This window comes from Peromyscus maniculatus, chromosome 5 (assembly GCF_049852395.1).
Source record: "Peromyscus maniculatus bairdii isolate BWxNUB_F1_BW_parent chromosome 5, HU_Pman_BW_mat_3.1, whole genome shotgun sequence".
NCBI classification, from domain to species: Eukaryota; Metazoa; Chordata; class Mammalia; order Rodentia; family Cricetidae; genus Peromyscus; species Peromyscus maniculatus.
This window is the reverse complement of record NC_134856.1, coordinates 111077176-111094961: the sequence shown is the minus strand read 5'-3', so window position 1 is coordinate 111094961 and position 17786 is coordinate 111077176. Positions and strand designations below refer to the sequence as shown.

General features: G+C 40.7%; 1 protein-coding gene across 4 annotated transcripts in view; it reads left to right on the top strand.

Annotated features, from left to right (window-relative positions):
• The window catches only part of Cdkal1 (CDKAL1 threonylcarbamoyladenosine tRNA methylthiotransferase), a 571033-nt gene that overhangs the window by 151956 nt on the left and 401291 nt on the right, over positions 1-17786 (top strand). For all 4 annotated transcript variants that reach the window (XM_006972280.4, XM_076573111.1, XM_076573112.1 and 1 more), the window contains 2 exons: positions 5959-6055; positions 16136-16184. In XM_006972280.4, coding sequence (XP_006972342.1) covers positions 5959-6055; positions 16136-16184 — 146 coding nt within the window. The remainder of the gene's footprint in view (positions 1-5958; positions 6056-16135; positions 16185-17786) is intronic.

Sequence of the window (17786 nt, the reverse complement as noted above, 5' to 3'; positions counted from 1 at the left end):
TGAGCCATCTGCCCACCATCATGCATTCATTATTTTAAGAGCTGCAGTGAGTACAGTGAAGGTACATGGAATCAGGCTTTTTATTTTTTAATGTGGAGAATTCAAATGAAGGCCTTGTACATGCTCAGTGCATACTAGACTGCCACCAGCTCGTGTGTCACTTTTGTCCTGGGAGTCATTTGGCCACATCATCATAGTATCAGAATTTATTATATCCAGATAAACTTTAAGGAAATTACTGTTTGCAGTAACAGGTTTGAGTATTTTGATCGTCTGCACAGAGGGCCTTCTCTGCTTGCTCTTATCACAGGTGTTGGGTTCCTGTCTGCTGGATGCAGTGCAGACTGCTCACCACCCTGTAACACTTTTTCTTCTCTAAAGCATAAGGTATACGATTATGTTTCAATTTTCTCCATTACAATAGCATTCCATATTGGAATGATGCAGTTATACTCCAGTTACTTGGAAATTGAATATCCCCATACATCCCTGAATATATCTGTTTGGATCATTTTGGTTTTGTAAATTTTGGAGTAGCTTTTAATTTTACTTGAAGCTATTGGGAGGTCATGGCTTAGCTGTCCAAATTGTGACAGCAGTCTTGTAGGTTCACAGCAGCATCTATGCCAAGTGTTCTCTTCTCAACTGGTTTTAGGATAATGAAGGTATCGTGGTTAACGAACTGCACCAGAATCATAACTCCTTAGTGGTTTTCTCTTATTTGCTTAATGTGTTTCTGTATTTCGAATGACTGTATGCCTGTACATCAACTCATAGACTAGGAGTCCTGTCATGAGAACTTCTGAAGGTAGAGTCCTCCCGCAGGGTGGAGAGGTGCTTACTCTATACAGAAGCACACTATTGTGACCCTCTTTCTGTGCTGTCCTGAGGAAGAGTCTCACATTTAAAGGTGTAAAACCTAGACATAGTGAGTGACCTTTTCTTAATGGAGAGAAATTTTTGGGTAAAGTGCACATTTCTATGAATATTTTTGTATTAATACCACCTTTCAGAACGTGATTGAGGAATAAGAAAAATAAACATGGAGAATTCACAGTCTTCCCTGGCCTGTCTTTCTATAGAGAAAGAACTGTTTCTCTGCACACACCTGTGAGTTTAGTGCTCGCCTATCATCAGACCATTATCCTGCTCACTAGCCTTGGGTGAGTAGAACAGTCAGATACTGAATTGACATTCTACTTGGAGAGTATTTGGCCTTACAGCTTTGTACATGTCCGAGTGTTCTAGAGAAGAAACACTTTCTTAGTGTTTGTTACTGTGTTCTGAAATGTGGGACTTAGGAGTCAGGTGACCATTGAATCTTTTTGAAGCTCGGTTTTCTTATCTTTGAAATAAAGGAGTGATACTTTGTCATCATTAGCTATCTTTGTGCTGCTGTGAATTTTAAGATTCTATACAAACTATTTCTTATGTTTGATATGCAGAAGAGGAGGTAGCTGCTTTATTTTTATTTTCTGTGTCACTCAAGTTAATGGTTTATGCAGGTGCATGGCACTAGTTTTATTTAGAAATATGTTTCAAGAATATATGAACCAGTATATTAAATTAACTTTATATTCATTAAATTTTTAATTAACATTCCAGTGTCACCTGAAAGGAAGACATGGTAATTCATACTATTTTAAACTTTCTTATGTTATTATTCTTAGCAGCATTCATATTTTGAAGGATAAAAGCTTTAAAAAAATATCTCTTAGGTACATATCAAAAGAAAAATAACTTCACCTTGTATTAATGTGAACAAAGCTTATTAAAGAAAAAGAACAGACTGTAAGAAGGGAATGTTTAGAATGGGAACATTCTGAGAATCTGCATTAAAGATTTTGTCTCATCCGTTATTTTGGTCACATGTAAAGTGTGACATCAGTATCCCATGGCTGGGCTGAGGTTTGGTTCAGATTGTACTTATAGTCTGTCCTGCTGGTTTGAAGCCAAATTCAGTAGCAGTTTGGAACAGTTCTTAGTAAGTTACTGGATAAGGCCTTTTCTGCACCTTCCCTCCTAATCTGGTGTTCCTCCTTTCTGAACCACCTGTTCTGGCTCGAGCTGTGGCTAGCACTGTCTTCCTGCCCTGCTTTCTTCTCATTGTCCCTGCTATGGCAGCTCTCTGCATCTTTCTTTGCCTTTGCTTCTGCCTCTCTCTTCTCACAGTTGCTAATAAAGGTTTCTCCATGAAGGCTTTTTCTGACTGCACGTTGAACTTCGCTTTATGTCACCTGCTCTTTTATCTGCCACCGAGAGTTGTGTCCCTGATGCCAAGTTGCTTATGGTTTTTTATATGTCATCCTTAATTAACATTGTCTCTTGAATTGTAGGCATGGGTCTTCCTCATTTCTATGTTCCCCTAAAATCATTTTGTTTTATGATGATAAAGGATTTCATAAAAGTGAAATAGGCATTTTCTTTAAACATTTTTTATGTTTATTTAACTGTTTTATGTGTATGAGTATTTTGCCTGCATGTATATATATGCACCATCTGCACACCTAGTACCCAAGGAGGTCAGTAGAAGGTTTTGGATCTCCTGGAACTAAAATTACAAATGGTTGTGAGCCTCCATATGGGTGCTGGGAATTGAACTCAGATCCTCTGGAAGAGCAACAAGTGCTCCTAACTGCTGAGTCATTTCTTTAGCCCCAGACATTTTCTTTGGGCATGATTATTGGCGATCTTTTAGATACTTGGCTGTGATTCTACATGGTATAGTGAAGGTTCTTAAAAAGCACAATGTTAACTGTCATGTAGAGTTTGATAATGAAAATGGAAAGATGTTTTCATTTGATAGGGAGTTTTACAGTCACTATAAAAATGTATTTGTTTGTAGTGAAGTGCTTATCCATCAAGTAATCAGGTGGCAGAGAGGGTTGACTAGTCCCTTGAATGTACTGTGAGTCAGCCAAACTTGGATCTTTAACAAAATTCTTTGAGCAAGGGGTTTTAGAATTCCAAGTGGGAAAGTTTTTTTTTTTTTTTTTTTTTTTTTTTTTTGGTTTTTCGAGACAGGGTTTCTCTGCGTAGCTTTGCGCCTTTCCTGGAGCTCACTTGGTAGCCCAGGCTGGCCTCGAACTCACAGAGATCCGCCTGGCTCTGCCTCCCGAGTGCTGGGATTAAAGGCGTGCGCCACCACCGCCCGGCCCAAGTGGGAAAGTTTTATCAAAAAACTCAAGTTCCTGAAACAAAACATTTACAAGGGCTCCTGAGATAGCAAATTTATAGGTACAACAACCAATCAAAATGCAGAGTGAGTGTGGAGCCCGGTCCCAATGGATGCATCTACAAAACACTCCCACGTCTAAGGCTCAAGGATCATTGTAGAAAAGGTGGTGGAAAGATTGTAAGAGCCAGAGGACCCGGGAGTTTGCTGTGAACTTGTCTCCTAGTAACCCCAGAAGCTATACCCACAAATACTCTCCTCATGACCATCCAAACCTGAACTGAACAAGGGTGATACTAATGAACATGCCTCAGCCTTACACAAGAACTACAAGCAAGTGAATAAAGTTGGGAGTGGGAGACATGTCCTCCCCAGACAGGACCACACCAATTGGTTGTCCACTGCCAAATGGTCAGCCCTAAAAACATACATGCAAGTAACATTGTATAGACTCAACAGGTTATAGTTAGGCATATATATATTCAGATATATATATATATATATATATATATATATATATATATATATATATATATATATATATAATAACATTTAATAAAAAGGAAGTTATGAATTTGAAGGAGAGTTGGGTGGGGTATATGGGAGGGTTTTCACAGAGAAAACAGAAACAAGAAATGTTATAATTAAACTACAATCTCAAACCTGGCGGTGGTGGTGCACGCCTTTAATCCCAGCACTTGGGAGGCAGAGGCAGGTGGATCTCTGTGAGTTTGAGGCCAGCCTGGACTACAGAGTGAGTTCCAGAACAGGCTCTAAAGCTACACAGAGAAACCCTGCCTTGAAAAACCAAAATAAACAAACAAACAAATAAATAAATAGATTAAAAATAAATTATAATCTCAAAAATAAAAAAATAGTAAGTTTATATTTACTTATTTATTAACCCTTCTTGTACTTCTCAGAAGTTTTCAATATGCCTTTTTATCACAAGGACCTAGCTGTACTAGTCCCAGTTTTTTTCTTCCTATTCTGAACCTATGCCCTGAAAAAGTTGTCAAAAATGACAACAGATATATGCTGGGTATGGAGACAAGTCACTTAAAAAAAAAAAAAAAAAAGATTTATTTATTTATTATGTATACAGTGTTCTGCCTGCATGTATGCCTGCAGGCCAGAAGAGGGCATCAGATCTCATTGTAGATGGTTTTGAGCCACCATGTGGTTGCTGGGAACTGAACTCAGGACCTCTGGAAGAACATCCAGTGTTCTTAACCTCTGAGCCATCTCTCCAGTCCATCACTTCTTGATTAGAGTTCAAAGTCATGCCCATAGACTGGTCTGCAAGTACCTTCGCTTTCTCAGTTGCTAGGGTAGCAAGAGACCCAGTTTGGTGCATAAAATATGGCACCCAAGAATGCAGTAATAAGAACAGCAACAACTTCTAAATTGATGCTCTTGAAAAAGAGTTGAAGACACGCACATTTAATTTTAAAAGGAGCAAAAGATATAGTTGATTCTAGGAGGTTTAGACACTTGAGTCTGTTCACTGTTCTTAATAGCATAAAACCAGTGTTGCTGAAAACACTGGATGAATGAGTGATACTCATGTACAGATATGCCCATTTACTCTTCAGTAATGAAATGCTTTGTAAAATTGCAGATATGCTTTTGAATCAACATGTCTACTTAGAACTTATGTGTGTTCATGACCATTTAATGCTGTGAAAAAATACTACAGGAAATCAGTTTATAGGAAGAAAATTTATGTTAACTCAGGCTGCCAGATGAAGAATCAGAAGTCAGTGGTATGTGGGCAGCAGCACAGAACATCATGGTAGAGCAAAACTGCTCACACCTTGGCAGCCAGAAAGGAGGGAAGAGGAAATTGGAAGCAATAGAGGGAGGGTCCAGGGACAAAGTACACCTCTCAAGGACATGCTTTCAAGGGTGTACTTGCTCCAGTTTGTCCTGCTTCCTAGACTTCTGTCACTTCTACATAACCAATCTGTTTATGAAGTGTCTAATGCATTAACCCATTGATGAAGTCAGGCTTCATAAACTGATTTTCTCATAGAATTCCCAACTCCAGATTTTGTTGCACAGGGGAGCAGGCTTTCAACTTGTCATCCTTTGGGGGTCATTTCAGATCCAAACTGTAACATTATGCTATTGAGTGTAGATTTCACATCAAAGTTTATGTATTTTGGAAATACTTTTTTGAAATATTCAAGAATGTATATAAATTAATATGTGTACAAATATGTACATTATGCGCGTGTATGGATGCATACATCACCCAATCATGCTTGCTTTGTGAAGGATGACAGCAAACACAAGAAACCAATAATTGTGGGTTGTCTAGGGCAAAGAAGTGGACAGCGAGTCTGGGAATTTCCAGGGTATGGAGTATTTTACCTTCTTCTCTCCTGTTGGAATTGTTCTGAACTGAACTTTATTTTTATATTCGCCAAAGTCTTAGAAAGAATATGTGAAGTTTTATGTGCATTTTTATTAACATTTTAAACACATGACTTGTTTTAAGACTTAGTCTGTCTGTTTGGAAACGATTTTTGCAAGTGGTTCATATGAATGTTGCAAATTCTGTATGTTTTTTTGGTAACATGATGATAATGGAAGGCATTAATAAACACATGCATTTAATTTAATGATGAATTTTTTTTTTTTTTTTTAGCTCATTGCCAGAAAATCCTGGTTTATGTTAGATGGTCTTGTTAATTGGTGAACTTAGGTTCACTGACATCAATTTCTAAGGCTGTGTCAGTGAGCAGGAGAATTCACAAAGGTTTTGCTCACTGTTACAGAAAAGCTCAAGAGGAGAATAAGAAAATTGTCCTAGCTGGCTGTGTTCCTCAAGCCCAGCCTCGTCAGGACTACCTCAAAGGATTGAGCATCATCGGGGTAAGTGTGGACCTGACAGGTAAACAGAACATCATGCCATTTACTCATTTTACTTCTTCTTTCTAGTTTCTTTAGGACTTTTTAAAGCATACTGTCTTCATCTCCTCTGAAACTTTGTCCTGTATGTGACTTTTCACCCCAACACATAACACACAACACACCCATGTTGTAGGTTACTCACAGACAAACTAGCACTGCAAAGAGCCACACTATGAGGTTTATGCCTTAAAATGACCTTGTCTTCATCCCCTGTTATTGCTCTCTAAATCCTACCAAATTCCTCACCTTGCTGAGCTACCTGCTCAGCTCATCGTCCCCAGTATGTAAATGTAAGTTTTTAGAAAGTCCTGTTGTGTTCTCCCCACCCCTGGGTCTCCTCTTCAGTGTGGCCCGCACCACACAGCTCTCTGCTGCTGCACACAGTCCTCCAGGATCCCATCTCTGGGTGCTGTGCTTACTGTGTACTTGTTGCAGTGTCTGTCTTAGCGTGGAATTAGGTTCTGAAATGTGATGGTACACGTAAGCAGTTTTTTTTTTTTTTTTTTTTTTTGGTAAAAAATGCTTGGCTGCAATGTAATTATTCATCCTTTCAGCCTGTCAACCCTGAGTTCAGCCTTCTCACCCTTTTGACAACTGTGTGTTTCTCTACGCATGCACACTTAAGTGCACACAGTAAATGTTTGTTGACTGATTTGACCAAGAAAATTTCCCTTTTATAGTTTTGTTCTTTTGCTTAACTATTGGGTAGTCAGTTCTGAGAAGTCCAGAGACTTGTCTGTTTGCCTTAGTTCACAAAATGACCCAGTGCAGAGCTTCTTAAACTGTGGGTTGTGACCCCATAGGTGCGCAAATGAATGGGATGGGGATGGTCATGAAAAATTGGGCAAGTGTGAAACATTTCTGAACGCCTACCAACTAAAAAGAAATTCGAGTCACTCTAGGTACCCTGCAGTGTCTCTGGCAGTGCTTGCCTGTGTTGTATCATGTGACTTCACTGTAGCCTTGGTTTTGAGCACATCTGTGCACTTCAGACTGAGCATGCTGTCTGGTCCCACAGTGCCAATGAACACCACAGTCCGAGCTGCCTCCACTCAGATTACAGACCATGAGTACTGTGAGCTGCAGTGCCTTTACCTTACTGTACATACAGTGCTTTCTGAACTTCCAGAAAGATGGTGGCTGAATTGCAGAAAACAAAGATGTTTGTTGTTTCCCTGCTGTAATTCTTCAGCATCTATCAAATCAGCATATCTTTGGATTGTGTTGTTTTAGACAGGCAAGCCCTTCTGTCTCATTAGTATGCTAAAATATGCTGATGAAGTGTTTTAAAATTTTTCTATTGTTGCTGGGCAGTGGTGGTACACACCTTTAATTCTAGCACTCAGGAGGCAAAGCCAGGAGGATTTCTGTGAGTTCGAGGCCAGCCTGGTCTTGGGAAAACAAAAACAAAACAAAACAAAAAAACAAAAAAAAAAAACAGAAATAAACAAACCAATAAATAAATAAATAAATAAATAAAATATTTTTTTCTATTACTTATGGTCAATAAATGTTTGGTTTATATACTTATTTTATAATGTATATCTTTATTCTCAGGTTCATCTAAAATTATTTTAGGCAGTCACAGTGGAAAATGTATAAGAAATTTGCCTGAGAGTATAATTGGATTCAGTCAGTATTTCTTTACCACATGGTGGCAGTTTTTCCTTCCTGCCATTTGACTGAGTATCTGCTCAAGAAGCTTACCAATGATCTTGAAAATAAGGCTTTATTTTACATAAGGGCAGGTGAGGTGGTTCAGTCGATAAGGGTGTTTGCTGTCAAGCCTAATGTCCTGTGTTCAATCCCTAGAACTTTTAGGATTAAATACTAAACAAACTAATGTTCAATACTAGAATGCAACTAGAAACCAAGGAATTCCTTAAGAAATGTTGCTTTATCATTCTACCCATTGGCTTGTCTATCAGGGTGTTTAGGAAAAAGATAGCCTAGATGCATGCCAGACCGGGACCTCTGACAGTTGAGTGCCCTTCACCTGGTCTCTAGTGACACAGGTGTGTGAACTTCTCTTCTAGCCAATCGGCAAGTTGTCTTTGCGGTGGTCATTGGCTCCTGTCAGCTGACCCGCAGAGTGGACGCTGACTTCCAGTGGCTCAAGCCTGCGTGTTCCGTATGGTTGTTTTACTTCCAGCTTCAACATTGAGTGTTTCAGCTGAGTGTGTAGTGACCACCGCTGGTTGGTAACTGACACAGTAGACCGCACAGCTGGGGGTGTCCCTGTCTCCGCAGAAAGTTCTATTCTCAACAGTTGGGAGGTGTGAGAACAGCACTCTTCATTTGCTTTAGGTGCCAGTGTGTTGGTTTGTTTCCTCTTTACATGTTTAGTTATGAATCTCAGGTCTTTTCTGAGAGCAGAGTATAATATTTTTATGGGCTGTTTGAAAGTCCCTCATCAGAATGACTCATTAATATTATTTATGAATTGTTTGCTCACCAACTCCTTTCTTCCTTGTTGAGAACATATGGAGTCAGTAAGAGAACATGCTGCATGTTGTGCCCCTCCACCTCCCTGCATATTTATAATTAAATGCCCAAATGGTACAAGATACTGTTTTACTTATTTTATTTGAATTATATTCTATTGAATAAGCTTTTGTGTATTTGGGGCTATAATTTATGGTGCTGAGAATAGCTTTCCTCTTCTCCCAAAAAAATTCAATCTATTGTGCACTCTTCAAGGGGATTTTCGGTCTGTTTTTGTCCAGGGTGTTTTCTCTGTCCCCTCCTCCCACCTGCGCTGATTTTGGCCTAACTTCCCCCTTTCTCACTCCTGCCTCTTGTTGTGGTCTCCACTCTCTACTTTTTCTCTGCTTTATTTTCTCCACTGTCCTCATCACTGAACATGGACATAATAGTTTCCCCAAATTTCATACTGTGCTTCTTTTCTGCTTCTTTGTAATTAAGTAAATGATCACTTTCTGATTCTGTTTTTATACACACCTCTACTGGGCCTTTGTCCCTGGTGGATGCAAAGTCCCTGAGGTGTGCAGTTCATTGAGTTCTGAGGTCCTCTCTGTCCTTAATCTGTGTGCTTCCTCAGCTGTTGTTTTTTCTGTAATGACCTTCACAGTAGAACATTTGGCTAATTTCATCTTTTTGTTTTTAGATGTAATGGCTTATTTGAAATAAACTTCGTGCATCACACAGCGCATCCAATCACAGCGTGTGATCCTGTGGTTTGTAGTTTATTCAGACTGTGTGACCATCACCACACACCACTGTCAGAACACCTTTCACTCCGGGAAGAAACACAGGGCTCCTTAGTGCACCTTTCTATTTGCCTTCGGCTCATCTATGGGCAGTCACCAACCTTCTGCCCCTCTCAAGTCTTGTGTTGTGGACTTTTCATCTAATGGGATTGCACAGTATGAGGACCACCCTGGTTTCTCACTGTGTGTAATGATGTCGTAGGTCTCATTGCTCCTATCCCTTTTATGACTTGATGTTTCATTATCAGTTGGTGGATATTTGAGCTCACATCCTTTGGGCGATATGAATATTGCTTTGTGCACAGGTTTTTGTGTGTATAAGTTTCGTTTCTGTTGAGTAGATTTAGGACTGCTGGATTATATGGTAACTGTCTTTAACAGTTTGAAGAAGTGTCAGACTCTATTCCAGGCAGCAGCAGCAGCAGCAGCAGCAGCAACAGCTGTTCACAGCTGTCGAACAGGCCCCAGGAGCTGGGACCCTCTGCCCTATGGGGACTAGTGTTACAGCTCTCTGGTGGCTAATGTTAAAACTCTCAGGCCCAGGTCACTTGAGACCTTTGCCTTTAAGGCTTGGCAACTCTTTGAACTTGTTCACTGGTAGAGGCCAGAGCTCTTTTGCTCTCACCAGCTGTCTGTCTGTCTTCAGTCTCTGCTCACTGCTCTTTCTTGCCCCCCTCCCCCCCTCTTGTCATCCTTCATTCTCTCTCCTCTGTTCTCTCTGGTTTCTGCCTTGGCCACTCTGGAATTCTTCAGCCCTCCTCCCATTGCCGTGGCTCCTGCTGCCCCAGGGTCCGCAATGCCTTTGTCTCCATTGATGCTGTGCCGTACTTCGGCTGCCTTCTAGCTTCTTTACCTCGAGCTTTACTGATGAGAAAGATAAAAGTAGGCAATGGAGTGGTGGGAGAAGCATTTAATTGAGGCTAATGTATCTGAGAGCAGCACAGACAGGAGCCTCCTGACCAACAGGAAGTAGGCTGCTTATATGGCCTGAAGGCAAGGGTGTTTGTACAGCCATGGCACAGTCATTCTCACAAGTTAAGGTCTGTGTTTGTGCCAGTCACAGACTTTCTGCTGGGCTAGCAGGGGAAGCGCTAGGTGAAAATGGTTGCTAGATTTGAATTTTGTGATGGTAAGAAGTTTGGTGTGAGCTGGTTAAAACAGTCATGTCTAGGGCTTTGCCTTCTGGAGCTGGAGTTGTGCTTTGGTGGCAAGCAGATGTGGTTGCTGTGCACTTTTTTAAGGCCTCAGTGAAGAGTTCTGAATAGCTGGCACTGCAGCTGGCTGCTTGACTCAAGGCAGCCAGGGCACCAGGGAAGGATCTAAATTGTCAATTAGTGCCTAGACCTCCATTATCGTAGCTTAAAGGAAAAAACAAACATGGGGCAGGTACTTCAGTAAATGCTTAACATCATTAACATTAATTCCAAAGTAGCTAACGATAATTTAACAATGCTTAATTCCTGCTTCAGTGTCCCAGAGAGTGGATCCTTCTCATCTGCCTCAAAACCACCATTCAGTGCAAGGTTCTCATGGTCCTATGGCTCTGTTTTCCTTATGGAGTTCATAGTTTAGCTTCTCAGCTCTGTAACTGATAACCACCACATTACACTGCTCTCCTGGTTCCTTATTCCATTTGTGTACTTAAGATCAACATTGGATTCTGTCCGAACCTTTCTATTTCTAGGCATGTAGGAAAACATTCTTGCTCTGGCTCCATCACCAATTTATTTCATATTTTTCTCTTTTACTTGGTGTCTGCTGCTCTCAAATGATACCTTGGTTATTCATCCATATAACAGCACACAATTCGGCCACGTCTGCTGCTTCTTACCTATGTTCAGGTCCCAGACGATCTGCGTCACTGTGTGTGTTGTGACTTGTACTTCCGCCCGTGTCAAACTCCAGTGGGAATCACCCGCATGCCACTTCAGCATGTGTTTCTATAAGCAGATGCCAGCCCTCACGTCTCTTCACAGGGACTCAATAGCTGAGCCCACACTCATTAAAACCTCCTATATTTTTCCTTCTGTCTTCCCTTCCTCTATATATTGGCACTACTTATTCATATGTCTTCCAGGCTTCATCTGAGCCCCAGTGCATAGTCAACCATTTTCTTCCATTTCCTTCTGTTCTGCATCTCAAGTCTCTCCATGTGGTATTAGTTTCACTGTGGTATTTGCTAGACCCCAGGTGCATGCCACCTGACTGAGAAATGGGGTGAACAAACTTCGGATCAGTCAGTTTACCTTGAGGAAACCTAATCTGCTTGTGCAACCTCTGCCAGAAATAATCTCTAATTTCAACTAAGAATTTTCACACATCCCTCATCCCTCATTCTCTGTCCGTCTCCATTCCTCCCGTCTTCTCTTTCTCACTTTTAGCAGGTGACCTTGTTTCCTTATTGAAAACCATGGAGGCCAGGGGATGAGTCTCCTGTGCCCTCTGCGGGAGTCCCTGCTCTGCGTGCCATGCTTCCTACTCACGCTTGAGTCAGTGGAGACTTTCCATTCCAGTCTTGTTCTTCCTCTCCCTCTTCTCTCCCCTCTCCACTCCTGTCTCCCTCCCCAGCCCCTCCTGCTCTCTCTCCTTCCTGCTTTTTCTCAGATTTGTGACTGTATGCCTGTTCTCCAATAGAATGGATTTCATTGTAACATTTTCCAACATGTATATAATATATTTTGATCATATAAATCCATCTACCACCCTCTTTCCTTTTCCCTGCTCTGTTCTTTAATAGGCCCTGGCCTTTAAAACAGTCTTTATTTTGGCTGGGCAGTGGTGGCGCACACCTTATTTCCAGCACTCAGGAGGCAGAGGCAGGAGGATCTTTGTGAGTTCAAGGCCAGCCTGGTTTACAGAGAGAGTTCCAGGACAGCCAGGGCTACACAGAGAAATCCTGTCTCTAAAAACCAAAAAAAAAAAAAAAAAAAAAAAAGTCTCTATTTTGTCAACCTTTTGTTTTTGTTTTTTAAATTATTTGTCCCTTGCTCATATAATCCCTCCTCTCCCTTGCCAATTGGACTCCTGGAGTTCCACCTGGGGTTTGGCCGTGGGTCTCTGCATCTGCTTCCATCAGTCACTGGATGAGAGTTCTATCACGACAATTAGGGTGTTTGGCCATCCGATCATCATATTCGGTCATCTCAGGCACTCTCTCAACCATTGCCAGCAGTCTATAGTGGAGGTATCTTTTGGGATTTCTGGGGACCTCTCTAGTCCTCTGCTTCTTCCTATTCCCACAGGGTCTTCATTTATCATGGTATTTCTTTCCTTGTTCTCCCACTCTGTTCCTGATCCAGCTGGGACCTCCTGCTCCCTTAAGCTCTCTTTCCCCCAATGCTTGCCCTTCATTAACTCCCCTCGCCCCCAGTTTGCTCATGTAGATCTCATCCATTTCTCTGTTGCTGGGCAATATCTGTGTCTTTCTTAGGGTCCTGTTTTTTAGGTAGCCTCCCTGGAGTTCTGAGTTGCAGTCTGGTTATCCTTTGTTTTACATCTAGTATCCACCTATGAGTGAGTACATACCATGTTTGTCTTTCTGAGTCTGGGTAACCTCACTCAGGATGATATTTTCTAGTTCCATCCATTTGCCTGCATACCTCATGATATCATTGTTTTTCTCTGCTGAGTAGTACTCCATTGTGTATATGTACATTTTCTTTATCCATTCTTCAGTTGAAGGGCATCTAGGTTGGATATTGAGACCATGATTGGAAAAAGCACAGGGACAAATAGCCAAACTAGCAGAAACACATGAACTGTGAACCAATAGCTGAGGAGCCCCCATGGAACTAGACCAGGCACTCTAGATAAGTGAGACAGTTGATGAGATTGAACTGTTTAGGAGGCCCCAGGCAGTGGGACCGGGACATGTCCTTGGTGCATGAGCTGGCTTTTTGGAACCTAGGGCCTGTGCTGAGAAACTTTGCTCAGCCTTGGTGTAGGGAGGAGGGGACTGGACCTGCCTGGACTGAATCTACCAGACTGGGCTGACTCCCCAGGGGAGACCTTGCATTGGAGGAGGTGGGAATGGGGTGGAAGGCTGGGGGTGGGAGGAGAGAGGACAGGGGAATCCGTGGCTGATATATACAATTAAATTAATTATAAAATAAAAAATTTATAAAAAATATTTTTTCCACTTTTAACATTTCTTTCTCTATCACCATTCTTCTCTTTGTATTTTAACTATTGAGAAATAGAGAAATAGTTACTCTGTGTGTGTGTGTGTTTTGAGACAGGGTTTTCCTGTGTAGTTTAGGTGCCTCTTCTGGATCTAGCTCTGTAGACCAGATTGGCCATGAATTCACAGAGATCCTTTTTCTTGCCTCTGCCTCCCAAGTGCTGGGATTAAAGGCGTGCGCCACCACCGCTGTCCAGCAAAATAGTTACTCTTACCTAGATCGAAGTGCATTAATTATTATTGTTACTACATTATCTTTTTTTTTTTCTTCTTGTTTCTAATGTGCCTACATCTTTTCCTGGGGTTTCCAAAGTACTCACCACAGGCTGGATGTTCGTTGTTTTTTCTTTAGTTGACATAGGCAGCTCCCTCCTGAGAGCAGGCAGAGACAGTACATACACATACCTCTTCATTTTCTTGTGTGTGAGACACTGATGACAAAGAAATACTTTTCAGTGCCATCATGTGTATTTTTAATACCTTTGTGTAAAAGGTTCTTCTATTCCAGGTCGGGTCCATCATATCGCTGTGGTATGACAGTGCCGTTCTTTTATCAGTAGGGTGTGGAGGAATGCTGTGGTCCTTCTGAGAATGGGCTGGTAGGCAGCTGGTGAAATGAGTACAGTAGACCTAGATGCATGGATGATATTTACATATACAGTCGCCTCTTGATTTTTTTCCTTTGTCCACATGTATAAAAACTTGTCCTATGGTTTGTTAAAATGAAAATGGCCACAGAGAACACAGGCGCTCACTCAGAAAGACTTTTAGTGTCTAGTTTTCATAATGGTTATTTTGTTTGTGCTGCAGAAATAGAATGTGAGTCAGGCATGCAACATGTGCTTTTCATCCTAGCACTTTGGAGGCAGAGGCAGGCAGGTCTCTGTGAGTTTGAGGCTAGTCTTGTGTATAGGTTTAGATCAGCCGGAGTTACATATAGTAAGATCCTTTCTGAGGGTGGGAGAGAGGCTTGTTGTGGGTTGATTTAGTCCTATTTTACTGTTTTGCTTTGCTTTGCTTTAATTTTCTGAGCGCTTACTTGTGTGTGTGTGTGTGTGTGTGTGTGTGTGTGTGTGTGTGTGTGTGTGTGTGTGTGATAGAACAATGATACTTGGAGCAATTTTAGAGGATCAGTCTTAAGCTATTTTACTTGACTTCTCTAACTTCTGGGATCATGATTTTATTTATTTTACTGTCTTCATTTCATTCTAAACTCCTCTGTGTTCCCTCCGTTTTCTTAGTGGCTTTTCCTGTCTTTGTTCAGAAGACACTTTTCTTCCACTACTCCAATTTATTACCTTTCTCTGTGCTCTTGTGGCATTCTGGGAATTCTTCCCTGGTCACTTATATGTGGAAAGTGACTTTTACTATTGACCTTGGGTACCCTGGGTCTGAATATGCTATTCACCACTAGGTACAAATTCACTGAAAGAATTCTAAAAGTTGGTAATAAAGCAGATTTCCCATGTATCTCCTTAATATTAGCAATTCTGTTGTATGATCTGCCATTTTATACCCTGTAATATGCAGCTTTGTAGGAAGAGATATATTTTAATTAAAATTAAATGTATGTTTCAGCTTGTGTTGAGTTTACGTGGATAGCTGTTGCCTGGCTTTTTCTTGGGAGACAAGAGCAAATATCTGTTTAACCAGTTAAGACCCTGACAGTAGATCAAATATACATTTCAACACAATTGTAGCTTGAGTGCACTAGTGAGTTTATAACTTTATTACAGGGTTGACTTAACAAAGCAGGGTGCCTCCTCACTGAAAATCCTACCCCAGTGTTGGAAACAACTCACTAAAGCCACAACTTAAAGCACCTCCTCACTTCTTCCTAGCATATGTTTACTACATGAAATTTCTGAGCCTCCTTTTCAGGAGTAATGTTCAGCTCCCAGTAATGGTGATGCAACAGGAAAATACTGTTTCCCGGCTCACTATGTCATACTGTGTGAAGTTTTCACTTACCATTGGAATACACACTTCAGTATTTCACATGACAGTCACATAGATTATTTTTGGTTATCTATCTATCTATCTATCTATCTATCTATCTATCTATCTATCTCTCATCAATCTAATGCATATATGTAATTAGATAAATCAAGTAAAACCTACATAAGTAGTTCTATTTACCTATCATCTATCTAGCTGTCTGTCTATCTATCTATCTATCTATCTATCTATCTATCTATCTATCTATCTATCTATCCATCCATCCATCCATCTTCATCATCTATCAAGTGCATATATATGTAATTAGGTAAATCAAGTAAAACTTCCATAAGTGGTTATCTATGTATCTATCTATCCATCCATCTTCATCATCTATCTAATGCATATATATGTAACTAGGTAAATCAAGTAAAACCTACATGAGTGATTCTGTCTGTCTGTCATCCATTTATATTTATCTATATTTTCATATATACATGTAAAATTAGATAATTCAAATAAAGCCTATATCTATCTAATTCATCTATTTTATGTGTGTTCACATACACACACATGCAATATTAAGTCAATCGTGTAAAACCTACATCGGCATTCTTAGAAAATGTACCTTGACTCTGGCAGGTGTGTAAATGCAGTTCCCCTCTCTGATGTCTTATCTGTCTCCCTTTCCAGGTTCAGCAGATTGACCGTGTGGTAGAAGTTGTGGAGGAAACAATTAAAGGTAATGGTGGAACATAAGATGAGCAGATGTATTTTCTGAACTAAAATTTTGGTATACCATTCTGTTAACACTTATTAAGCATTTTTATAAAGGTGTGTATATATACCTTTATATAACACACACACACACACACACACACACACACACACACATATATATATATATATATATATATATATATATATATAACATTTATGTTACTGTAGGATAAAACCATACATTTTATCCTTGGACTCACACATAAACTAGGAGGTATATATATTGTTCTTAAAATTTTCTATAAGACACTGGAAAGAATGAACAATGAAGTCATAAAGACATAGAGAGTTTGCAGAGTAAAATGAGGTGGTCTTTAAAAGCCATATACTATGTGATGTCAACTATATGGCATTCTGGAAGAGGAGCAATCAAAGGATCAATCACCTAGAGGTGTAGGAAGAGTTGAGTAAGCAGAACACAGAAGGTATTCAGGCCAGCGATACTTGTGATGATATTGTGGTGCTGAACACCCTTCAGTATACATTTGCTCAAAATCCTCAAACTTCTTCTGTCAACTGTGAAGCCTAGTGACCTGTCAGTGTCAGCCCCATCCTTAACAAACCCACCACTGCGGCACTCTGGTGCAGTTTGTTGGCAATGATGATGGAAGCTCTCAGCTTCTTCTCAGTTTATCTGTGAACCTAAAACTTCTTTGAAAATTTAAATGGATTCTAAAAATGATTGGTATTCAATAGTGAGCTTACCTGGAGGTGTGTAGAGGTATGTTAGGAAACGGAGGCCTTTCTCTCCCGGCCATGTTGACGAGGGAGGGCTTCTCACTGAGGAGTTCGGCCCAGTGTACATTCACTGGAGAGGTTGTGTTGAGTTTAGTTGTGAGAACAGAAGTAGAGATGAGATGAAGTTGGTGGAGTCTTCATTGGCGGGTTGGAGGATGGAAAGCGATGACTTCAGTGCTAGAGTTCTATCTAACGAGAAGTGGATGCTGAGGATTAGTCCGACAGTCACTTAGCCGGGGTGGGCACTGAACCCGGTAGAGGTTAAGTGAATGGCTCAGTTTGCTTAGTCCACTGACACTGAGACTGCCTTCATCATCATCTCTTGATTTGGCTCTTTACCTCCTCTTTCTACTGCCTTCACTTCATTTAGGGAGCCCAAACCAGAGAAATACTGTGCTCCCCTACCCTGTAGCATTGAAATGTTTGTTGATTTCCTTTGAGCACATTATTCTTCTTATGCTTACTGTTCTCAGCTGCTGCTCAAGAGGATTTCAAGGTTTTTCTATAGACTTCAGCTGCTTTGCTTTTATCTTAATGTCCCAAACAGAACTGTGTAGCCTCTGTGTGCCTCTCCAGAGCTATTTTCACATTCAACTGTGTCCATTCAGGCTGGCATTTATGTGCTGTATTATTTAAGATCCTTGTTCATTGGTACCCAGAGGGATTCTTGTTTTCTGGTGCCCAAAAAGATCTTCACTCTGTTTTCCATTAGAACCTTCGCTCTCTGGATCCTAGTAGGATCCTTGCTTTCTTGTGTCTAGTAGAATCTCAGTCTCTGGAGCTCAGTGGGAATCTCACTCTCTGCTGTCTACTAGGATCCACATTC